The sequence below is a fragment of the Alternaria triticimaculans genome, assembly GCF_023758025.1.
Source record: "Alternaria triticimaculans strain BMP 0046 chromosome Unknown scaffold_12, whole genome shotgun sequence".
In the NCBI taxonomy this organism is placed as follows: domain Eukaryota; kingdom Fungi; phylum Ascomycota; class Dothideomycetes; order Pleosporales; family Pleosporaceae; genus Alternaria; species Alternaria triticimaculans.
The window spans coordinates 925,867-943,443 of record NW_026055969.1 but is presented as its reverse complement, the minus strand read 5'-3'; the positions used below and the strand labels follow the sequence as shown (position 1 = coordinate 943,443).

General features: G+C 52.7%; 6 protein-coding genes across 6 annotated transcripts; 3 read left to right on the top strand and 3 right to left on the bottom strand.

The window, feature by feature from the left end:
- Positions 1-1,515: 1,515 nt before the first annotated feature.
- On the bottom strand, positions 1,516-2,403 carry J4E78_007853 (uncharacterized protein; the record flags this gene model as incomplete). Its single annotated transcript, XM_049368456.1, has 2 exons — positions 1,516-2,092; positions 2,144-2,403. 2 exons carry the CDS (start codon positions 2,401-2,403, stop codon positions 1,516-1,518), a joined length of 837 nt encoding a protein of 278 aa, XP_049220110.1.
- A 5,987-nt stretch (positions 2,404-8,390) lies between these two features.
- J4E78_007852 (uncharacterized protein) lies at positions 8,391-9,671 on the top strand (the record flags this gene model as incomplete). The annotated part of the gene is made up of 1 exon (XM_049368455.1): positions 8,391-9,671. The coding sequence occupies one exon, from the start codon at positions 8,391-8,393 to the stop codon at positions 9,669-9,671; it is 1,281 nt and encodes a 426-aa protein (XP_049220109.1).
- A 288-nt stretch (positions 9,672-9,959) lies between these two features.
- On the top strand, positions 9,960-11,901 carry J4E78_007851 (uncharacterized protein; the record flags this gene model as incomplete). The annotated part of the gene is made up of 3 exons (XM_049368454.1): positions 9,960-9,968; positions 9,997-11,686; positions 11,750-11,901. The coding sequence occupies 3 exons, from the start codon at positions 9,960-9,962 to the stop codon at positions 11,899-11,901; spliced, it is 1,851 nt and encodes a 616-aa protein (XP_049220108.1).
- A 165-nt stretch (positions 11,902-12,066) lies between these two features.
- On the bottom strand, positions 12,067-12,855 carry J4E78_007850 (uncharacterized protein; the record flags this gene model as incomplete). Its single annotated transcript, XM_049368453.1, has 1 exon — positions 12,067-12,855. The coding sequence occupies one exon, from the start codon at positions 12,853-12,855 to the stop codon at positions 12,067-12,069; it is 789 nt and encodes a 262-aa protein (XP_049220107.1).
- An 858-nt stretch (positions 12,856-13,713) lies between these two features.
- Positions 13,714-14,709, top strand: J4E78_007849 (uncharacterized protein; the record flags this gene model as incomplete). Its single annotated transcript, XM_049368452.1, has 1 exon — positions 13,714-14,709. One exon carries the CDS (start codon positions 13,714-13,716, stop codon positions 14,707-14,709), a length of 996 nt encoding a protein of 331 aa, XP_049220106.1.
- A 40-nt stretch (positions 14,710-14,749) lies between these two features.
- On the bottom strand, positions 14,750-17,458 carry J4E78_007848 (uncharacterized protein; the record flags this gene model as incomplete). Its single annotated transcript, XM_049368451.1, has 2 exons — positions 14,750-17,344; positions 17,396-17,458. The coding sequence occupies 2 exons, from the start codon at positions 17,456-17,458 to the stop codon at positions 14,750-14,752; spliced, it is 2,658 nt and encodes an 885-aa protein (XP_049220105.1).
- Positions 17,459-17,577: the final 119 nt, after the last annotated feature.

Here is a 17,577-nt window from a genome sequence, read left to right as displayed (position 1 = left end):
CTTCGCTCCAGGAGCAATAGACCGGTACAGTAACCACCACTCAGCCCCGATACCGACCGGATAGAGTGGGTAGAACATGGTATACCTGGGACAGTCAGCTACCTAGGTAGGACCAAGTAGCGGATGAGGTGGCTTGAGAACATACCGGAGCCACACCAGTCCTCTCGGGGCTTTCCCGTGCATGTTGACCGCAAGATACAGGTACCGGATGGTGTCTGCGACCGACCAAGCAAGGAGCAAGGCAAGATAAGCATGCGAAGTTGCTGTGCTTTGCGGAAAGCTGTACCACACCATCCAAACCTGTATGACGCGTGTAACAACTTGAAGTGCGGTTGTGCTGACTGGAGATTTGATGACACCTGGTATCGTTCTCAATGAGATGCACAAGAAGAGGTAGGAATGATGAACATACCAAACGCCGCATGTAAGACTTCTATCAACGAAGCGGTCTGCATCCATCGCGCATATGACTCTGTTGCATCAAAGAGCTCGAATTTGCTATTTCGAGCATTAGACACGGCTCGAACGAAGACCGATGCCCATAGCGATGCGAAGAGGACGTTGTATGCAGTAAGGTAAATCGTGCGAAATTGCCATGTCACTGCTGGCGTAGTAAGCTCCATACGTTGGTTAGCCATTCTCGCTCCTGCCGCTCAGGATTTAGTTGGTGACACTTCGAGGCATGAGTGAACACATTGCGCAAGCAGAAATTGTCGTCGTGGTTTCCATCGGCCACCAAGTCAAATGTAGGCGATGAGCCGAGGCTAACTCGGTGTAACTCCGCTACTGAAGAGCACTCGTAACCTCTCGTTTCAAACTTTGAAACACTCTGTGTAAGGATATCTATGATTTTAGCTTCTAGCTTCCGCTTTTCTTCCTCCAATTCTTAGGCGCAAGCGCGAACTTCAGGTGTCGTCTGCTGCATTGGCTAAGGTCGGTTGGGCACTGGCCAATCGGAAACACGTAATGACTGATTGCAGGCTGCCACTGGGAACTGCTTACCATTCAACAGAAGCGTATCAAGCAGCACCTGTACCCAGATGTGTACTACGACCACAAAGAGCAAGACGGGCACGAGCTCGCATCACATGCCAGTATGTTACTTCAAACCCCTACAAGCATTGCAGACGCCTGGCTGAATTGCTCGCCTAGACCGCTGTTTGGAAAGCTTGCGACAGCCACTTACATACCTACCCGGTGTACCTGACTACACTCTTGAGTATACGCCCCATGGTCGCGTCAAGCCGACTGTACGTGTGGCGCAAGCTCATGCACGCGTCCGCTAGTCTGCGCTACCCGAATGAATATCAGGAAAAGCGGGTGAACTCAAAGATATGGTCTCTCTATATCTGTTGTAAGCTTCAAAAAGCAAAAGGAGGTAGTGCGACCATGTCCAAGCACTCTGCATGCATCACTAAAGCGGCCTCTGTTGTTGCAACTTCAAAGCAGGTACATGTAATGGCGAAATAGCTTTCTTGGGCGGCATACATGCCACTGATCTTTCCTCTTTTGCTTTCATGAATAGGGGTGTTGACGAAGTATGGACTTTTGAGACGCTGAGTCGTCCAACCCCGGCGACGGAGATTCGCCAACAATAGTAGGAAATTGTTCTTCCACGCGCTGAGTCCATCGAATCTCCCCTTCTTGTCCATCCTGTTCCCCATCATTCAATGCGTTCGGGTGAGTTGGCGAGTTTATCGCACATAGCTCTACGACTGTGCCATCAATCTCGGCATCCACGATTGCGGATAGGCGATATGGATCCTTTGTATCGCGAGATGAGGCTTTGCCTCGCGGTTGTGCTGTATTAGAGGCATTACTTTTGTCCTGCAATGACTTGTAGCTTCGTTTGCTCGTAGAGTTGTAAGTGCTGCGGTCTGTGGTGTAGCTTGAAGGAATATTCGTAGGCATCTTGAACCCGTTCTGGCAGTATCGTATCAGGTTTCTGATTGTGGGGACGGCAGCGCATATATGTGCAACTCCACTGGAGGTGAATCCAGTAATCGATGTGCCAGTCACTGTGTAGGTTGGGTCGATAGTGTCGACAACCCCTGGTAAAAATGGCAAGCGTACGATGGACATGATAATAACACTTCGGAAGGGTTAGATTACACAAATCGAACAAGACCAAGACAAGACGTACCAGATACCAAGGCTAAAGAAGATGAGTAGCTGTATCTTCTTTGCAGTCTTCATCTGCAGCTTCCATACAATCGGGATAGGAAGACTGAATAGGATAGTCTCAGCGATGATCTCGTATACAACCGTCAGTCTCAAGACGGCAATATAGTCGATGCATTTCGCGGTTTCTTGCTCTTGAAGATTCCAGATAGCGCGGACTGGAATACATTGGAACGCAGCCAGGAAAAGTAGGGGCAGGGTGAACAGAGCCGTAAAAGCCATGAAGGCGAAGACCGCGCGCTTCAACCAGACGTTCGGAAAAATGCGAATATACAAGCAGAGAATGCTGTACTTTATGAGAAGCAATTCGACACCCCACAAGATGGTAGCAATATAGGCTGTCTATAGTCAGTACTTATGTATCAAAGCTAGCAGATGGAAGCGTACTCCATTTGCCGATTGCGACGACACGTGGATATGTCAGGTCCCATATATGATGGCCGAGTCCCGCTTTGAGGTTCAATAATAGGGCAACAGTCATAGGGATGACCAGGACCTGCACAATCGTAAGTAAGATGACACTGATTTGTCCATCGAACACCTACCACCGCTGCTAGATGGAGCCAATCGTCCCACCAGAGCTTATTGCTGCCCACATATCGAGAAGCAAAGCGCATTACAATCACAATGATTGGTATGATTCCAGTCACGTATGCCACTATCCGGATGGAGTTCGATAGGTTATCGTGCGGCTTGTCGCAAATAGAGGCTTGAATGCGGAGCGTAGCTACAAACACATCAGTGATACCGCTTCCGATCACTGCGACGAACATACCAAAGGTCTCGTTGTAGTTGCACTGCTTTTCCAAGCACGGTTGCAAAATCTTGGTCGAGTTTTTGGAATTACATTGGCACTCTATGTCGAGGAGCGTACAGCCAATGGCAGGCAGGTTTTCGTTGATACAATCTAGCTTTGCAACAGTCAGCTGCAACAATCGTCCTCTTGTGCCATGTATATCTTACGGCGCATGGCGGAATCTGGCTCAATGCATCCAGTGCCGCATCGTCTAATGAGACAGCATTCGTCGTGGGGCAACAGGCGCTGACCAACAGCACAAAGGTAAACACTAGGTGCGGGAACAGAAGGAGCATTTTGACAAGGTAGTTTACGACGATGTGCACGGGTAGCAATAATTGCTTTTCGTGCTGGGGTAGAATGCAGAGTCCGCTGTAAAAGCCACAACACATGAGCGCACGGGCGAGGCCATGTAACCTCGCCGAATCTACCCAATTCCTAAACTGACTCAGTTATCATATGCTATGTGCCGTTGGTGTCAACTTCAATTTGCCGGTGGCGGGTGGATTAGGGCTCGTCACGAAACGGGTTCGACGCAGTTAGTGGAGCTTTGTTTACGTCCAAGGAAGGGATAAGCCTGTCATCAAGCTGCCACTCTATGTCTCACAACGGCGCCCAGTCTTACCCACTGGTGAAGTGGCAGTGAGCAATCTTCCAAGGCCTGCTTCAGTTCCTCTACTAGAGTGAGATCGCAACGATTAGCGATGGAGATGATCTTTCCTTGAGTATCCACAAAATCGTATGCCACACGATCTCCACAACGGCTGGCTTGATCCGCTGCACCACGGCGGTGCAGGGTCGCTCGAGTCAGCCCTAAAGAGCTGGCGCATGTACCGGTGGATTCAACCCCTGGAAGCAATCATTGCTCCATCCCCGCAAAGCCGATCGGATAGCCCGCGATCAATTGTTCTTGATGACCAGGTCATGTTCGCCGAGCTATCGGTCATGTCGGCAAAATCCTCGATTGCGCAAGTGCTGCAAGCACCGCTGAGTCGGTACGCTAATGTTTTGATTGGCTGAGTGACATGAGAATTGCGCTACCATCGGAAGTGCATCAAAACACCTGCTTGCCGGCTCGCTATACCTTCTCCGACGTATCTATGCGCAGCACTTTATTCTGCTAGAATTCTGCTCGAGGCCCTGCATCGCGGAGGATAAACAACCCGGGAGCTAGCCTGCATCTAATTTTGGAAGTTGCCGAACGCACCACGAATGGCATATCGTGACGAAAGTGCGGCTGTTTATCGTGAGCCACCAATACTTGTCTTTCAGGCGACCCATCCCACCTCGTCAAGATGAACCTGTATAGTATAAAACCATAACATATCGAGGTGACCTTTAATTGGCCCACTCAACTCACCTACGCCCTTTCCAGTTCCACGTTCCTGACAGGCCATGTCCAGGCATGCCTCTCATTGGCAAGTAGAGTAGTAGCAACTTCCCGTAGCTCCGCATCGCTTAATGCTTGTGTTCCGGACACTCGTTTGCAACGCTACCTAGGTACACCAGAAAACCAGTACTAGCAAATATCAACAGCGCAGCCATCGCACCCTGCATGACACTCGTGATTGCGCCACTGCATATTGTTTCTTTCAAAAAGCGATGGCTATATCTGAAGACGACTTCACGAAGCCGGCACAGTTGTCAATGCCCATCACTGCTGATGTGAGAGACTTTCGCTGTATCGGAGTGATGGTGAATCTAGCTTTGTCGTAATTGGTTATCGGGTAAACACTAGATAAAAACGTACTTCCAGTTCGGGGCACCGTACAATTCTTTGGATCCAAGTAGCTTACGATAGGAACGTTCTCGAACCTGCGGTCTACCTTAATCCGCCCATTAGAGGTGATATAGGGTTCATCGAATAGGTGTCGCTCGTTGGGTATCGTGGCAGTAACGACATTGTTAGTGGTGATCGACAGGTGTCCGGTAAAGTTTCTGTCACCCATTAGCGCAAATGGCGGGCTTATGATGAGCACTAAACCTACGAAGTGTTCGGCTGTACTCTCGTCGCGCCGCAGAAAGACCTGCTGGATGGGTCATTGTTGATTATCGACAATTTAATTCTAGGCCAGCATACCTAGGTAGCATGGACAGCCAAAAGACGCTTAGGACCGTCTGTACTACCGAGGTACGATGCTTCTAGCTGCTCCGAGCTGTTCAACATGTAACACTTTTCCTCTATATTCTAATTGTAACACGAGCCCAGTAAGGTCGAGCTTCGGGCCCTCGCGACATTGCCAGCGTGACTTGAACAACATCAAAGCTATCGCAATCATACCGTGTACCAAAGTACAATCTCAATGACCCAGCCCGAACCAGGACCAGACCGCAGTCTAAGTCTAAGGCGCACTGCACTCTATGCTTTCTATTCTTTTTGAATTCGATGGCTTTCTTTGACATGTTACATTGCCGAACTACCCAGTTAGCGCGGTGGTTCTGGGCTTGCCATGTATTGTAGACTATCGTGCGACAGCTGCCGCTACTCTCCTGATGGTAGATTTTTTCCTGTTCTCGGTGCTTCCATCCTTCTGCGAAGTGGCATTGTCGGGACTGAGGCAAGTACGCTTTCTAGCCGAGATTACTCGTGTGGCATCGTTTGCAGGGGCTGGGCATGAGTTCGTTCGGGCTCACATCGTAGTGGTCGGGAATACCTAGGTACTCTTGCATTCTTCAAAAACTCAGTGACTTGCGTAATAAGCACTGGGCATTGCTCATCAGCTAAATGCGGAAGGAGACGGGAAAAGTGACATGTACCTACCCAACGAGAACGCGGGCGAGCTCCCCGTATCCGCGAGTCATGCTTACGCTAAGCGCGCCCTTCGCCTAACATCCATGGATCTGAATCTTACAAAGATGCTACAAAAGCTGGAGAGTAGGCGCAGCATTACCTGGGTAGACATCCCGTTGATCCAGGTTCCGGAAATTGAGACATAATGTGTGCTACCAGGACAGACTTCGCAATCCCACGGCCTGGCGGAGCATTCCAACAAAAACCGCCTATCCCAGGTCCCTCAGAGTCATCTTTTGTTTCCACCTTTGGCGCCATCCTTCCACCCGCGCAATACCTGCAAACACAAGATGGAAAAGCTGCATACTACTCGATACCACCTTCGGTACCCTCCATAGACGCGCAGACGACAGATCACGTGCTGTTCGTTCATGGCATCCAGACTCCGGCAATAGGACTGCTACCTCTGGCTCGCGCTCTACACGATATCCTTCCACACTCACATTTTGTGCTGGTGGATCTCTGGGGTCACGGCTTAAGCGATACGCCGATAGTTCCGCATCAAGCCGCCACATTCCATAGGCTGCTAGATGCGCTGCTCGATCATCTACAATGGCCATCGGCACATTTCATCGGCTTTTCCTTTGGCGGCTCACTAACAGTCGGATATGTTGACTCACGGCCACATCGCGTCAGCAGTTTTACGCTCATTGCGCCTGCTGGGCTTCTTTGTATTTCATCTTTTCCAGAAGAGGATCAGCATCATCTTGATTACGGTGTCGATAACGATAACGATGAACTGAGCAGAGTCATCCTGCAGTTTCTCGAAGGCGGCCGGCTGGTAGTACCAAGTGACTGGAGGGAAAGAGCTGGAAGAGGCGAAGTTGTTGCGGAGGCAGTGAGGGAGTGGCAGATGCACGAACATCGTGGTCATACATCATCCGTGATTGCAGCGTTTAGAGATGGCGGCGCAATGAACAATCACGGTGCGTTTGAAAAGGCCGCAATGTCTGGTATACCATCATTAGTGGTACTGGGCGAGAACGATGAAGTTTGTGCAGAGCAAGAGTTGAGAGAAATTGGCTTTGATAGCATCTTTGTTGTCCCACAAGCCGGCCATAGTGTTGTACGAGAACGGGTGCCGGAGGTGGCTGGGTTTATCGCGGACTTCTGGGATAGGTTGAGGATCAATAAGAACTAGTGAACGCGGAGGTGAACGCGGAGATCCTTGCACTTACTCTATGATCAATTGCGCCTACTCGCCTCCTTACAAGAATCGGATCTGACTGCTTTAGTGCTCTGAACAAGCCGAAAACCACAGGAACCAGTTCACTTTGACGACAATAGCCACTGTGTCAGATGACGCCGCCAATAGCGGCACATCATAGTGTCCCCACTCATTCAAGAACTCGGACAGCGGCTCTACGCCTGTGAGCCATCGACAACCTCCACAAGCACCCCAAACCCCAGCCCGTGTAGTAAAGATCGATGGCATAGCCGTCAGCTCTTCAGATAAGCACGTACCCACCATCTCGACGGGCGGTGAACGACTATGGGTTAATCTGTCAGAGCTCAACTCGATCGCCAAGGTTGCCGCATACGCCAATCTTCAGGACCTTCATCTGACGATGGGTGCGCAGTATGATGCGCTTCTTGGCTAAGTACAACAACATGAGATACGACGAGGCAATTGATGTTGGTGAACTCGTACGCATCATGATGCAGATGGGTGCCTACAATGTCGTTTAAAAATAAAAAAACGGTGTCTCCGGGATTGAGTAGAGCTTGGAACTATTGTTACATCGAGTTCGCGGAGATCGAAGCTAGAGAGTTCAGCATCAAGTACATGGATCGAGCTGGTTGCTTACAACGAGCGCAAGCAACATGTACCTAACCTACCTAATCTAAAGCCATAAGACACATGGGTGGTGAAAAAGTAGCACATTACCTTTCTTCCAACTTTCGCCCACGTCCGCAATGAGGCAGAACTCCGTTACCTTGTGTGCTACTGTCTTCTTCTTACGGTCGTCAACAATCTGTATCGCTTTTACGACATTAACGTGCCCCGAGAACCAAGGTTCACCGGCGTGCTTGTCGAGCTAAGCAAGAGGCAGTGGGAAGATGAGAGGTTCGAAACTTTGTAGATGTCGGGTGTTTTGCCCAATAATAACGATGTCTGGGACTGACTTTCCAAGCTTGACGTACAATAGGGAAGGCGGGTAGAGCATCATTGAACATCAGAGAGTGAAGTTGAAAGTGAAGCTCCGGCGGTTATCCCTGAGAACGCGACATAGCAACTTGAGAAGAGGAAGAGGCGTCGGAAATTCGGATCTGAGAGGAAAATATCGAGAGACGTTTCTGTATGTCACACAAGAGGTTTGCAGGCGAAAAGGGAGTGGGGGGATGGAAATATGTATCCCAGGCGTGCGTGGATCGTTGATTCGCACATTGGATGGAGTCAGTCAGAAAACGACTTAGCACAATTCAGTACAGCCGGGCGATGACCAAGAGGTCTCAGTTACCGACAGAACTACAATCAGGCTGCATGTGGGGCCATGCTTGTGGCGTGCCAGTAAGCGGACCCCACACTGTATCTACGGGGAAGGAGATCAGCACACCTACCACGAAAGACACGATTGCTCTCTCATCTGCCTGTATACTCACCATACTTCTCACTTCATTATGGCGCACTTTCCTCGCCGCCCTCCGTCCGGTGTCAACGTCATCATAGTAGGCGCAGGTTTCGCGGGCATCGCAGCAGCAATAGAATGCGATCGCAAAGGCCACTCAGTCGTTCTTCTTGAGAAAGCGGAAAATGTGGAAGACATAATCCGGTTTGGCGATATCATCTCGTTCGATCCCAACGGTGCGCGCAACTTCGAACGCTGGCCCGGCGTCATCGAAGCGATGAAGGAAGTGGCACGGAAAACAACATGGCTGGATCTGTACCACTGGAAAGGGCAGTTTGTCACCAGGCAGAGTTTTGTGTCCGAACAGGAATGGGGGCCGAGAATCAATGGACATAGAGGAGAACTGTACAGTATTATTCATCAGCATGCTGTCGATCGGGGAGTGAATATTCAGTGGGGCAAACGTGTAACTGATTACTTCGAGGACGATGAAAAGGCTGGCGTGGTAGTCAATGGAGAAGAGATGATTGCCGATGCAGTCATTGCAGCAGAGGGAGTTCGTTCCCGCGGCCGTAAGATTGTGCTTGGTTTTGACGACAAACCGAAGAGTTCGGGATACGCTGTATATCGCTCATGGTTCTCTGGAGATGCCATCAAAGACAACCCGATCCTGAAACATCTCGTAGATGGAGACAGTCACTCTGGGTTCATAGGTCCAGATCTTCACTTTCTGGTATCGTCGCTCAAAGACGGCAAGGAGTTCAATTGGGTGTTTACTCACGTAGACGACGGGAATATCGAGGAGGACTGGCAATTCCCAGGCAGAGTGGAAGACTGCCTGAGGTATGTAGAAGGATGGGCACCCATCGTGCAAGAGATTGTAAGGTCGACGCCAAAAGGCGCGCGTCTCATCGATCATAAACTCGTCTTCCGCGATCCGCTGCCGACCTTCATCTCGCCACAGCACCGTATCGCTTTGATTGGAGACGCAGCGCATCCCTTTCTTCCAACATCCATCCAGGGTGCCAGTCAATCCATCGAAGACGGTGTTGTACTGGCGGCATGTCTGGAACTGGCTGGCAAAGAAAGCATTCCTCTAGCTGTACGAGCATTCGAGAAGATCCGCTACGAAAGGGTGCACAAAGCACAGGCGATGGGGGTTAAGACGCGCGAGCGATGGCACAAAGCCAACTGGGATGAGATAGCGAAGAGGCCGGAATCCATTCACCTAGCACGCGAGGCATGGCTGCTAAATTTTGATGCAGAGACCGACTGCTATGAGAGGTTTGATGAGGTTGCTAGGAACTTGCGGGGTGCACAAGCGCGACTGTAGGGAGCTTTGCTTGGGTAGCATCGTCGGTATATTGTGAGTGTTTGACGGGCCGAGCAGCTCACCTTGAGCGCACGGTATCTGCACGTGGCGTGCATCGGCGCAGGATAGCTTGCGCAGGCCTCACGCTACCTTTCTTATTTGAAGTAGTATTTGAACAACCTAGATTTTGGACAATGGTGATTCGCATCAATGATGTGGATGAGCTCTACGCTACTGCCGTCTAATGTCGCGCTAGCACCTGTTCCCGTCTATCACGTCACAACCGTGCACCTGCTACATGGGGCTAGCATGGAGGATGTTATCTATGTGCTTACAGCTACTGCAGTGTTTCTGTGCAACACAACAACTTTGCCAACTACCTATTACGAGAGCTTTCCGACTCACATTCGCCGCATCGTATAAGCCAACACGGGATTTACAGTGGTTGGTGATCAAGATGCACCTTCCTACGCTGTTCTGCTTCGTCGCCGCTGTCACCACGACGGCAGGTGTCCAGTTCGGCGACTTGAAAGATCCTATCAACATCCTAGGCATCGGACGCAACGACATCGAAATCTTCTTGGGCATTCCCTATGCTCATGATACCAGCGGCGAAAATAGATTCAAACCACCGATTCCCTACGAATACTCTCCAGGTACTACCATCGATGCTACCAAGCCTGGTCCCGCATGTCCACAACCATTGGGTGTGCTCTATCCACCTCTTGGATTGGGCAATATAACTGAAACATCCGAGGACTGCCTGAATTTGAACGTAGCGCGGCCAAAAGCGACTGACAGAGTTGGAAAGGGACCACTGCCAGTTCTGGTATGGATACATGGAGGATCTTTCTGGTGGGCAAGCAACACGGAGCCGACGACTGCGCCTGACGGAATGATCAAGCAGTCGGTAGAAAATGGGGACCCAATCATCCATGTGGCCATGAATTACCGTCTCGGGTTCTTTGGGTTTGCCAGTTCAGACTGGTTGAAAGAAGAAGGAAGCATGAACGCTGGTCTACGTGATCAGCGCGCTGCTATCGAGTGGGTCCGCACCAACATTGCTGCTTTTGGCGGGGATCCGGAGAGGATTACGATTGCCGGCCAGTCTTCCGGCGGCCTCGCAATCGGAATGCAGATTATGGCTTACGGCGGAGAGAAGCCACTTCCTTTCGAGCGAGGTATCGCCCAGTCTCAGTCCCTTGAGCCTGGTATCACAGGGAATTTCGCCAAGGATGCGATGATCGCGCTGGTCAATTACGTGGGGTGCAACACTACTGATGTGGACGCTCCAGGGACGATTGAGTGTCTACGGGGACTAGATACTGAAACACTCTTTGAAGCCTCCAACGCGACGTATCTCAGCGATATCGCGCATAATATTGGGGACATCTGGTTGCCACAGGTGGACGGCGATTTCCTTCCTGCGGCACCAAGTCAGCTCATCGCAGAAGGACGCTTCGGTAACGCTACCTTTATGTCCGGCTGGATGGAAGGCGACCTTAACGTGTACACCAACACCTCCATCGCAACCGCACAAGATACGTACGACTTTGTTCGCGACTACCTACCGGCTATGTCGGAGGAATCTCTCACTCAGTTACTGGACTTGTACCCGGTAGAAGAATTCGGAACCAGTGTGAACCTAACAGCAGAGTTCTATCGCTCTGCACGCATCTTCCGCGATATCCTCATGGTGTGCCCATCGCTACATCTGGGTGTTGCAATTGACAAAGTGCACAAAGCGCCAGTCTACTTCTACAACTTCAACCAGACAATACTTGATCCCATCCTCGAGTACACCGAAGACGTTGTTGGCTTTGGCGTGGTACACACGTCTGAGTTTGCGTACGTCTTCGACAGCATGCAAGTGTACAACAAGACGGACTACCCGTTTGACCCGACCGAGTACGACTACGAAATTGCTATGCGAGCAAGCCGGTCGTGGAGCACCTTTGTGAGTCAAGGAGCCCCGGCAGAGAGCGGATCACAATCCACCACATTGTTGAACTGGGATGAGGCATTTAGCCGGCCAGGTAAAATCTCTCATTTGCGAACTGCGTGTGAGGCATGCGCTGACTCCGTACATTAACATTTAGGCGGTCCGTATGTCAGGACGATTGGTGGCGCGCATCCGAGCAATAGTGCGCTGGGCATGGCGAACGCGACAAGAGAGATGGCAGAACAGAGATTACAGGAGCGATGTGCTTTCTTTAACAGTCCGAAGATCATCCAAGCGCTTCAGTATTGAGGAGTAGCTGAGTCTGAGACAAGGTCTCTCAGTATGGGCAGTACAGGGTGTGAAATACATAAAGACGTTGTCGACGATACAACATGAAACGGGAATTTTACAAGGGGTATCTCAGATCGATTCACGACATAATCAAGCTTCTACAACTGCATGTGGCGCACCTCTCTACTCTGCCTGAACTTCCTTGCTGTCCGTGGCCAACCCCAAAATAAACTCCCACTCCTCCTTCCTTACCCTACTCACACTCAGTCTCGAATTCGTGACAAGCTGCATATCCTTCAACGGCCCCTCTTTAGCAAACTCTTTAATCTTCGCTAAATCTATCACATGCTCAAACTCGCTCACAAACTCGACGTCTACACAGAACCATTTGGGCTTCTCCCTCTCGCTCTTCTTGTCATAGTAGGGGTCCTTGGGGTCAAAGGCCGTCTCATCAACCTTTGCTTCGTCAACAACACGCAGTATACCTACGATACCCGAAGGCTTGGCGTTGGAGTGGTAGAAGAAGCCCAGGTCGCCTTTGCGCATGGCCTGCATATTGTTGCGTGCCTGGGGGTTGCGGACGCCGCTCCAGGGCTCGGGTTGCGTGCAGGCGCGCAGGTCGCTGATGGAGAAGGCAACGTTTACGCCGTTCTCGTAGCGCGCGAGGGGCTCGGCTTTGAGCAGCCAGTAGACTTCTTGGGCGCCGGTTGCGTCGCGGTTGGTGGATGAAACAAGCGCGGGTAGAGAGTTCGTCTTAGGGGGTTTAGGCTTGGCTGTAGCAGCTTTTTTGGGCGGAGGAGCGCTGCTGTCTGTTTTGTCTTGGTCGGCGCCGTCTTCGCGGTCACGCTTGCGACGCGTCGCCTGCCGGGCATCGCGCTTGGGCTGTGTCTCTTCGGCGGACGAAGTGTCGTCTTGGTTGTAGTCCGGTGCTGCCGCTGCCGTTTGACGCGTAGATCTTCGTGTGCCGGCCATGACGAGGTTGTGGTAGCGTTGCAATGCTCGTCGACGTGGAGGTGCTGTACGCCGCGAGCGTGCAGCGCTCTGACGCTATTGGCTGACATCTCTCGTGTTTGCCGCTTGCACTTCGCCCCGAACCTCGACACAGTACTTGCCACCCAAAGGACATTGGAAGGACATTGGAAGGACATTGTATGGGCAGAACCCCGTCAAAATGTCCCTCGACGACCCAACTAGCCGTGCTCCGCTATGATACTGTGTAGGCACCTCCTCGGTCTGAGGCCATGCGCGCGATCACGCGCACCGCGGCGCAAAGTCAAATATTCAAACCAGAACCCTCGGCCTTGCCGTGTCGCAATGCTCTAGCGGCAGTACTCGCGCAGCCCTTGCCATAACCCAGCGGTTTCCTCCACGTTCAATTTCGACCCATGCCGAGCGCATCGGACAGCCGCCACAAGCAGCAATCACCCAAACCACGGCGCGGCAATGAGAGGCGCAAACAACGATCATCCAAGCCCTATCTTAGGCCCGGCCGTTGCATGCACGATCCGGGACCGCCGCTTTCCTCCCTAGCGGTCGTGTCCTTGCACATCACGGTCCGGCCAACTGCCTCAACCTAGACAAGTTCATGCAATTCTACGGAGCACCCCACTAAATTTATAGACCCGACAACGCCGCTACGGACGTAGCTACGACGAAAACTCCGCTTGGGTAGTAGTACCTACCTAGCAAAGACCAACATTCGGCCGACATGGACTCCATTTGTGAGGGACAAGATGAAACGAGACTTGGCACTGGTATACATAGAAGACTCTTGCCCTTTCTTTACCAATTACAACAAGCCATTTCAAGTACGTTGCATTGAGACCAACCATGGACGCTTTCACCAAGAAGACCCTGAGAACCTCCCGAGGCATCACATACACCTACTACACGTGCTCTGGCAACACGTCTCTCCCAACCCTCCTCTTCCAACACGGCTTCCCCGACCATGCCGCCATGTGGGCAGACGTCGCTAGCTCTCTCCGACCACTAAACCACCCCGTTATCATTCCCGACATGCTGGGCTACGACGGAACGGACAAGCCCACAGACCCATCCGCCTACACCTGGGACCATATGACCAACGACATGGTGGAAATCCTCAATGCTGAACAAGCGCCAAAATGCATCTCAATCGGCCACGACTGGGGCTCCGCAGCCGCAAGCCGCCTGTACAACTACCACCCCGAACGCGTTGTTGGCTTGGTCAACCTGAACGTCGCCTACACGGCACCAAGTCGCAAACCCTTCGATCTCGACGCCGCAAACGCCCTCATGAACAACATCTTTGGCTACCCATCGCTATCGTACTGGTACCTCTTCACCGCGCCTGACGGACCAGCACTTCTATCCCGCGATATAGAGGCCATGTTCAACATGATGCACGACAAAGATGGATTGAAAGAGTTCTTCTGCACACCCGACACCATGCGTGAAACACTCTCCGGGCAAAAGGAACCAACCTTTTCTCTCCGACCCTATGCGCAAGACCCAGCTTTCAAGAAGGCGTTCCTTGATCGTATGGCGCGCGATGGGTTCGAAGCGCCCGTGTGCTGGTATAAAGCCATGACAGGCAATCTGCAGCATCAAGTCGATGTCAAGTTGCCTGAAGGGAGAGAGATTGTCAATGTACCCACGCTGTACATCGGATGCAGAGAGGATGTGGTGTGCAGACCCGAAGCCATGTATGAGAGTATTAAAAAGGGCTTGTTGCCGCAATTGGAACAAGCGGATATGATTGATGCGGCGCATTGGGCGACGTATGAGAAGCCTGCCGAGGTGGTGAAGCGGTTGGAGGATTGGCTGAAGAGGAAGTTTGCGCAGTGAGTCTGCGTAGCATCGGCAGCTGACTATCTATGCATAAAACTTAGATAGATGTGACATGGTTTGCAGGAAACAGTTTTCCAACACCACAGTAAACACCCCAATACCAGTCTCCATTGATATCAGCTGCTTCCCTTATCTCTGCTCCTCTAGGAAAGGATAACTCATCTTCTACTCCTTCATCCGGCAGATAGCCCCATCTAGCCAGTAATCTCAAGCCTATACCGCCATCTGGTGGGTACCGCTGTACTCTGGCCATTTCGTCTTCTTCTTTCAGTGCGTAGCCGCCTACTAGATCGCGGACAACCATGCGCCGTTGTGCGCCGTCACGGTCTTCGAATCCTACAATGTACATGCGATGGCTGCGGAGGCACTTGCGCCATCCGTTTACGCCGTCTTCTTTGGTGATGCGACCGCTGATGACGAGTTTGTGGTAGCAGCTCATGCAAATGTCGTAGTCGCCAGTGTTACACTTGAGGCAGTGATAGCGTGTGTTTGATGGTGGGATAGGGTAACTGCATATGTTACACAAGGTTGTAAAGGTGAGAGGGCGGAAGATGAAATTCGCAATGGTAAAGTACCCTGGCCCTCGCATAAGAGACGCGGATTTCGGTGTCAACGGAGGGGTTGTGGGTGTTGCGTCGAGGTCTGGGGGGGCAAGATGTCCATCCTGATGTGGCGTAGAGGGCGCGGAGGGAATTGTGTCAGTAACAGACTGCGAGTCTCTTGTCTTGCGGGCAACGGGAACAAGAGGATGCGTACAGTGATGCCCCTGGTTAACGCAATCATTGCAGTAGCCCCAGTCACCGTCGTTGCAATAGTCACATTTCCAGTAGCAGGCGTTGGCGTATGCCTTGCACATATCGCAGAAGACGCCAATTTCTACCCTCTGCTTGGGGTCATCCTCGCTCATGAGCACATGTGGTGGTGTCGTGGATTCCGTCAAGGGCGTCATGGGTCTGCGATATCGGTGCCCGACCAGGATATGGGGATGCTCGTGATAGGGCGGATAACCACCCTCTGGTGCTTCGCGCTCATACCGGGGCCAAGCAGTCCAGCCAAAGCCGTACCAATGCTTGCATCCTCTGCCAAGACGATAGCAGCGAAGACACACGTTGTACTCGCCACCATGGCAGCGTCGACAATTGTAGTGAAGCTCGTACTGTATGTCGTTTTTACCACAGCGTTGGCATGCCACATGGGGCTCTGTATATAGGACAGGAGTACCTAGTGATGAGCTTGAAGCTTGTCTCGATCGAGTCTCGCTCACGGTCGGATCGGGGGTGGAGCGAGGGAAAGCAGGAGGCGATAGCGAGGGGGGAGTAGTACTGTGAGAAGAGCGTGGCAGTTCGGCTGTGGTAGGGTCGGTAGTACGGCGAGCCGAAGGAGGCTGGAAAGGCGTGACGGCAGGAGTAGAGGAAGACAAGGGCACAGCTGGAGTGCCAACTGTAGCTAGAGAAGTCGTTGGACTGCCGCTGTTGGGCAGATCGAAGCCGAGGCTCTGGGGCGAGCTAGGACTTGACACTGTCTCATTGTTGTTATTGTTGTTGCTGGCGTGGAGACTGATGCGGAACTGCTCTCGAACGTCGAGCCTATTTCTCTGCTGATTTTCGGACTGTCGACGTGGCCTTGGACGAGCGAGTTCCGATGATGAATGACGGTCGCCGGTCGCCGGATTTGCAGGAGCCGAGCCAGGTGCAGGGCGCTCTACCCTCGTGGCGGATCGAGAGCTGCCCTGGCTTGACGATCGCTGGCGCGGTGCCCGCCCGCCTCGATTTGCGGCGTCGATGAGAGCAGGTCTGGATATGGGGGGTCCTACTGCCGTCTGGGGCGTCGATGCGCCACTCTCGGAACGTCCATGCCTTCTCCTGCGCGCAGCTTCGTCGTCCAGACGCTCCCGCCTCTCCCTCCTCTCGCGCTGTCTTCCAGCATGTCGCTCTGCCTGCCGCCGTCGCACAGCCTCGGCTATCCTCTCGGTGATCTCGTCTTCCTGCGCAGTGCCAATCTGGTTCAGGTCGACGCCCTCGGACACCAGCTCCTCCAGCACCTGGCGCACGAGATCTTCGTCGACGTCTTCTGCGTCGAGGTCCGAGGCGCTCAGCAGAGAGCGCAGGCTGGACTGGTGCTCGATAGCGCGGGGCGGTATGACGGCCCTGGACGGGGATGCGCCGGGCGGATTTTGGCTGGCAGACCGCCTCCCGTTGCGGCTTCGCTCCCTTGTTGTGCGCTCTCTCCGAGGCTCCCGGCTGGCCCTCCTGCTGCTTGCGATGCCCGCGTCCCTCAGACTCGGCTGCTGAGCCGCCTCGAGCATGCGCTGATGGGTGTCATCGCGCTCATCCCGGCGCCTGAGCTTGGGTAGCACATTGTCGCCTGGCCGGTATCTGTCGCGGTCCGCCTGCTTCTCTTGGGCGCTTTTGCCGCTCTGGGGGTTCGCCTTGAGGAAGATGTCGAGCAGCGTGGTGACGGTGGCATTGGGCTGTGTGGTGCGCACCGAGGCCCGGCACGAGGGGCAGGTGTACGGGTGTATCGACGTGGCGGTCGAGGCTTGGAAGGCGAACCACTCCTTCAGACAGGCGCCGCAGAAGGTGTGCAGGCAGTCGAGCAGCGTGAGCGGCTGGTAGAGCACGTCGGTACAGATCTGGCCATGGCCGAGTTAGCAGCCGCCTCGTCGTCGTGCTCCTCGACTTACCGAGCACGTCAGTTCCTTTTCCAGGTCGCCCTGGACTCCGCCAGCGCCCTCGCCCTCGGCCATGGTTCGTCGCAAACTGCTCGTCAGGCGCCTGCGGTTGACTCTCAGCTAGACTGCACACTTGGCGAGCCTCGACGGTACAAGGCGCCGTAGCATATGCATGCCAGCACACGCTTTCATCG